Genomic DNA, 7128 nt, shown 5'->3' with positions numbered 1-7128 from the left:
GTACTCTCTTTGCACCAGACCCTTCTCTAACCCACTGATCACTACATTAAGTTCAAACCAAATATAATTTATTCAACAGCAGCTGTAAAAAAAGGAAAAAATGGGAAATGTTCGAGGAAACAAGGAACCCCGCTTTTTGGGCATGGGAAACACCACCAACAGCCATTTCTGGGATGTAAGAAATGTTCCCAATTTGTTCCTCACACATCACCTATTGCCCAGGCCCTGGCTGCTCCGTGGTGATACTGCAGGTAAGGAGCCTGCTCTGGCACTGGGCACACTCCCTCATGCTCCAAGTTGCAGGACTTTCTCCCCAGCATCTGTCCTCCCAGCAGATTCACATCCCACCTTCTGAGTCCAGCCTTCAACGCCCTCTTCTCTAGTAACGACTCCCTGTGCTGGGCGGTATGCAGAAGTCCCCACCTGGCTATCCCCAGCTGCTCAATGTGCATGGCTGCTGGCTTACTTGTGACATGGCCGGCACCCACTCTTGGCTCTGGCCCCACAGATCATCTGTCTTTCTTTCTCTCCCCACGAGATACTCTCCTTGTGATCAGAAGAAAAGCTTGAGCTGGAGCCCTCTATATTTAAAAGTTGAAAGGTTTCCAATTCAACTTTGGAACAAAAATGCCCCCTCACTTGCAAAGGAGCTGGAACAGGGATGGGTATCTGGCCCAGGAAGGATTTCAACAAATAAGTAAATATTAATCACAATGATTTACTATGAAGAGCAAGGTAAACATGCTGAAAATTTATATTTTATTATGGTGGCATCAATAGAGAAGCCACAGTTAAAGTTGAGTCAAGTTTTACTCTTAGAGCATGGATTCAACTTCTGAATCTATGAAATGTGGTGTAGCCTTAGCCAACATGACAAGACTTACTCTCTGAGTGCAGAATGAGTTTTCAGAGAATTTACAAGTCAACCTGCTAAGTAGTTTAGCAATGCATACATGTAGTCTTCCTCCCTTAAAACTCCTTCTTCCTTATACGTATTCCACTGAACACCCTAATTCCCTGGACAAAACAGGATACTTTATTCCAGAAGGAGAAGCTTTAAGGGTACAGGACTGCAGGTTTCCTAACTGGGATTTTGGGGGGCAAACAATACAAGCTTTCCTTTTGGGATGCTGTGACCATGGTCACTGGAGGGGCTATACTGAGAATGCTGAATCAGGGCAAACTGCAAGGAATAGGGCAGAAAATCCGCAAAACTGGTGGCTTATTCTTACAATTGATTCACGAAGACAGTAACCAAACAGCTTCTATAATACCTTCCCGGTTACAAAGAAGCCAAACTACAGTTCTCTTTAAGCAATCTAGCCTTTGGCTCCCACCCACACAGCCAAGTCCATCTATTAAGGGTTATATAAAATCTTATTCACCATCTGTAAAGTTCTCCTACTCTCAAGAGATCAGACACATTTCACATCATGTCAAATAAACACTTACAGACAATTCTTATTCACAAATCTAAGATTTATTTTAAACAAAAAGAAAGAGAGTTATTGTGGTAAAAGATCATTATACATAGAGATATGAACCCAGTTCACAGGCCAGTTTCAAAGAAGAAATGGTGAGGCTGCCGACTTGTAGAAGTCTTTCTGGAATTAATGGAAAAAGTTATAGTCCAATAGACAGTCCATATACAGAGGGTTTTCAAATTCTTCCATGAGAATTGCAGGGCTAATCCACAAGTCCTCCATCTTGTTACTTGAACATCCACGACAAAGCTTAAGCATCTCTGAGATAGTAAGGATCAGGCCCAAAAGGCCCTTTATAGCTGAAGTTCAGCTGATTAGCATCTTGTCCCCAAATGATCACAGCAGACCTTCCTTGTGTGCAGAATAAGTAATGTGCATTTTTGCTTTGAAATAAATCTCTATTTCCTATGTCTACACTGATAACTAGCAGCATTGATTAGCATAAGGCCATTAACCATTGAAATGGTTCCCAGGTAGTTTACTACAAACTTCAAAGAGAAATAAAGACAAAGATATCATTACAACACAAGTTTCATCTTAACGTTAGTATCCCCTTTTGACCTCTGAATTAACAGAATAGGTAATGAAACATGACTTTCAGGAACTGAAATTTATCATCTACAAGCTAATTTGGTCACATTGTTGAACTTGTAATAAGATATAGGTAAACCCAGACAAATACAATTAGTATCTACTTTCGATTCTCTAACAATACAAGCCTATATTTCAAGAACTCTAGTTTATTTACCATGGCTTTGCTAGCTATCCATGAGGAACGGCCCTGTTTACCATTTCAATACTTTTTCTAATATGTACTTAAGGGTTGCTTTTAGTGACAGAGGCACTTGGACACCATGGGCCATATTCGCTCCGACAGAGACAGATTAGACAGACCAAATCAGTGCCCCCACTGGAGTTTGTTAGTGGAATAGTTTTGAAAGATCTTCATGATCCGTTTACGAATCTCTGTCGTTTTCATGCCGTATACAATGGGATTGAGCACCGGGGGGAAGAGGAGGTAGAGATAAGACAGAAGAATTTGACTCTCAGGGAGAGCCTTTTTCTTGAACCTGTGAATCATCGACAAACTGATCAGCGGGGTGTAGAAAAGCAGGATGACGCAGATGTGGGAGACACAGGTGTTCAGAGCCTTGAGACGCTCTTGCCGGGAAGTGATACTCAATAGAGTCTGAAGGATCATAATGTAAGACAAGACAATGAGCACTGAGTCTAATCCCAGAGTAGAAATGACAACAAACAAACCATAGAAGCTGCTGGGTGTAGAGTCTGCACAGGCCATCTTTATCACATCTGGATACAAACAATATGAATAAGAGAGAGGTTGGATCTTGCTGTACGGCCACCTCTTGAGACGAATGACAGCTGGGATATGCAGACCACTACCCCTGACTATTATCGCCAGCCCTATATTTCCTATCCTTGCACTGGTTAAAGTTGAAGCGTATCTCAGCGGGTGGCGTATTGCAACAAAGCGGTCAAATGCCATGGCTAATAGTACAGACGATTCCATCATGGAGAAAGTGTGAATAAAGAAAAGTTGGGTCAGGCAGACATCAATGCCAATTTCTCTGGCGTTAAACAGGAAGACGCTGAGAATTGTTGGCAAGGTGGAAATAGATAAGCCAAGATCGGTGACAGACAACATAGAAAGGAACAAGTACATGGGCTGATGGAGATTTCGCTGTGTCTTGATCACAAACAGAATCAGACTGTTTCCTAGAATTGCAATGAGGTACATGGAACAGAAAGGGATGGAGATCCAGGGGCCATCAGCTTCCAGCCCTGGGATGCCTGCCAGGAGGAATCTTGCAGGACTGATGTTGCTTTCATTGCAGGTTGGCATGATGCACTGGGGAGGTTCTGATCAGTTTCTTAAACCACATCCCCTACAATTAAAAGCAACATGATTGAAAATATGTGACAGCATGACAGAAAATATGGCCCATTATGCCCCCGCTCTTCAGACAGGTTGGAGTCAGTACCTTGATTAAAAACCCTGGTGGAACTCTAACATCCCCAGATCAGTTAGAACATCCCTTTACTAATAATATCCTGTTCTTATATAGAGGTTTGCATTTATAAATCTCAAAGTGATTGACAAAAGAGCATAAGAATCAAGGGGTCTGATTCAAAGCCCATTGAGACTCAAAAGAAGGAGGATGTAGATCCTCATTTAACTGAGCAAAAAACTAAAGCAGAAAACAGGTAAGCAACATGTTCAGGGTCACTCAGGAGATCAGTGACAGAACTCAGGTCTCCAGGCTCTCAGCTGAGTGCCCCTTCACTAGACTAGACCACACCCTCTCCCCTAGGTGGAGCTTGGCATATGAAGGCTTGTATGAACTCATTATTAAAGGGAACATAAGAAAAGCAGAGTGGACCTGAAGCAAAACATTGGATCAGAACACTCGTACATTCTGGAACAAGATTTCAGTCTGGATCCAGATCTCAACTCTTTAGCTTGGGTCCATGATAAAAAAGTAAATGGTTTAGTTATTTAAAAATCCTGTGAGAGGAGAACAATGGTGTGAATTGTGAATGGTCCATGGGCTGAGAAGCGTTCATAGAAACTACTCGGTGATGACTCATAGTGACTTGTCCAAAGCCAAACAAGGAGGCTGTGGTAGAACAGGGAACACAATCCAGCTCTGCTGTGCTTTAGCTGTAAATAAGGCTTCCCTCGCTGTTGTACATGATGTTATTATTGGAGGGGGAGGGATGAAAAGAAAAGGAGCCTCTGAAGACTGTGAATGTTAGCTGTGTCCTATCTTCATTCTAGATGCCTCCTTTGCTCACACTGGGTGAGATCCAGCCCTGTGGAGAAAGCCAGAAATTCCTTCACCGGGAGTTTTGACATGTGCAACATTTACTGTGAGAACCCCTATCCTCAATTCTATGCATAACTCCGAGGGACATCAAGGGGCCCAAAAGGCCCTTACCCTCACTGCAATTAAATATTGTTGGAACAAAGACAAAGAGCTCCATTTTCCCACTTATGGTATCCTAGCAGACACTCCAGCAGGGGTTAAATTCCACGCTACATGGGTAATGTTTGCACCATCTGGGCCCTCAGATTGCAAGCACCACAAGGGAGGGACCTGTCTTCCGAAGAGTTTGGGTCCTATATACAACAACGACTAAAGATGCTGATCATAAGAATGTGCAGGTCTCATTGGTTACAGATTAAACATTTCAAGCAGTTGAGACTGCCTGTCTCTGTCCGTGAAATAACTCCAGTGTGATCAGCAAACTTACCAAAGCCACGAAAGTAGCAGCTGGAGAGTGTTCATCCTTGACTCCTGAGGAAGCAGAGCCTGAACAGCCTGGGCAGCAGCATTCCCTCTCTCTGTCAGGCACACAGTGCAGCAATGTTTATAACCCAGTGGATAAAAGCTCTGGAGGACAGATAATCAATTGGGAATCACCGTTGATCACATTGTTACCCGTTTTAGCTCGACCAGCACAAATGGAAAAGACTTAAAAGGTGAATGATTTGAAGTCTTTCTGCAGCGACTGGTGCAGTATCCCGGATTTACGGGTAACCCAATTCACAAGATTTCACAACATTCAGCAATCGCCCATCTCAGAGCTGAGGTAAATTGTGTAACAGCCTGAGTCAGGGGAATGGCACTGACTTGCTTTCAGTCAGGATTTGACCCTGATGTTTTTTTCTCAAAGAGACGTTAGTTCTTGAAAGGTGCCAGCTTGACAGACCTGGAGATGCCTGTGCTATAAGGAGCCAGAATTCCACACGTACTATTGTGGATGGACACCACCAAGGGTGGACTGTTCGGCACGTGGGCGAGTGAACTTGTAGTCTTTCCATTACCTGGATTTGAAACAATTTATTTTATTGTGCAACTTAAACAAAGCAGCCAGATCTCCCCACAGTTCCAGGGACTCTCCCACAGCCCCCAGGTATATTCTGCAGCCACAACATACATCCTCCTAGGAACAGCCAAAGCCAACCCCACATCCATCCATTCTCGTCCCTACTCCATCAAGCCCCGCTCCAACCATGAACTCATTATGCAGGGCCTTCTCCTGCCCAGTAATCCTCTCTCCCCAATCCCCTCCTCACCCTGTTACCCGTTTCCCCACTCCAGGCCCTAGAGCCTTCATTCTGCCCTCTCAGTCCCTCCGTTCTGCCCTGCAGCCCCCTGTCCTCCTTTGTCTGTGTTTTCACCTACCTGCATGGTTCCATTCTGGACACCAGTTCTCCTACTCCTGTCCTCTTCCACCTCCTCCCTGTCCCGTCTCCAACTGCTCCCCCCCATTGGATTTTTCCCTCAAATCCCCATGAGCAGCTCCCCTCAACTTCTCATCAGCCCTGTTCCCCAGCCCCTCACACACCAACAGCCCCGCCATATCCCCTGCCCTGAGAGGACAAGGGGGGCTGCCATTTGCCCTGCCCTGAGATAATCAATATTACTATGTATGAATATATCTCATAATGTGTTAATCTATAGAGTAAGTGTACCCGAAAATGTCTCTGGGTAAGGAAATAGGGCATGATAGGCTGTGTCCTGATTGTGGAAGGGCCAGCACCCTATAAGAGGGCAAACAACCATGCAGGAGGGGGGCTCTCTCCCCACTCTGTGGTACTCTCTTCACACCAGACACTTCCCTGACCCACTGATCACTACATTAAGTTCAAACTAAATATAAGTTATTAAAGAGCAACTGTAAGAAAAATAAGCAAAAAATGGGAAAGGTTCGAGAAAAGAAGGAACATCGCTCAGTGGGCACAGGGACATCACAGACAGCTGTCTCTGGGACATAAGGAAAGATCGCAGGCTGTTCCTCACATGTCCCAGGCCTCCTGCCCAGGCACTGACTGCTCTGCTGTGATACTGCAGGAAAGGCACCTTCTCTGGCAGTGGCCACACACGTTCAGGGTCTAGGTGGCAGGACCCTTCTCCCCAGCATCGGCCCTTTCATCAGCTGGGGAGAACAAGGTGGCTTAGAGAATGACCCATTACAGATAGTTGACAAGAAGACATGAGTAACAGGAGGGAGAAATTTGTATTGGGGAAATTAAATTTAGGTTTTGTAATGACCCAACCACTCCCAGCCTCTGTTCAGGCCTAATCGGATGGTATCCAGTTTGCAAATTAATTCCAATTCAGCAGTCTCTCGTTCAAGTCTGTTTTTGAAGATTTGTTGTTGAAGAATTGCCACTTTTAGGTCTGTTATTGAGTCACCAGAGATATTGAAGTGTTCTCCCAGTGGTCTTTGAATGTTATGATTCCTGATGTCAGATTTGTGTCCATTTATTCTTTTGTGTAGAGACTATCCGGTTTGGCCAATGTACATAGCATCGTTATTTTTGCCAATAAAGACTATCACAGCTACCACTCTGAAACCTGACAATCCTGAAGAGTTCAAGTCAACTTGCTGCTGAATTCCTGCCCAGATGGTTCTTGCCATGAACCTGGAACCCTTCCTGAGCCCTCAGCACTAACTTAAATACAGAAATAGGCAACTCACCGAAATTCCACTCTGCAGAGAGAGGATATCTCCTTAGTGCACCACGAAGGCAGAGCCCTGAGAATCAGTGTATGAATCTCACGTCTGATACTCGCCGTGCTGAACAGCAACTTTATGATTCTAATGAACAGTC

At 44.5% G+C, this 7128-nt stretch overlaps 1 protein-coding gene across 1 annotated transcript; it reads right to left on the bottom strand.

Moving 5' to 3' along the window:
* Nucleotides 1-2382: 2382 nt before the first annotated feature.
* Nucleotides 2383-3348, bottom strand: LOC311514531 (olfactory receptor 51G2-like; the record flags this gene model as incomplete). The annotated part of the gene is made up of 1 exon (XM_084617093.1): nucleotides 2383-3348. One exon carries the CDS (start codon nucleotides 3346-3348, stop codon nucleotides 2383-2385), a length of 966 nt encoding a protein of 321 aa, XP_084473219.1.
* Between the last annotated feature and the right edge of the window lie 3780 nt (nucleotides 3349-7128).

Source organism: Lepidochelys olivacea, assembly GCF_965140295.1.
Source record: "Lepidochelys olivacea isolate rLepOli2 genome assembly, chromosome: 1".
NCBI lineage: Eukaryota > Metazoa > Chordata > Testudines > Cheloniidae > Lepidochelys > Lepidochelys olivacea.
Note: the sequence above shows the minus strand (reverse complement) of the source record. Positions and strands in the feature narration are given on the sequence as shown.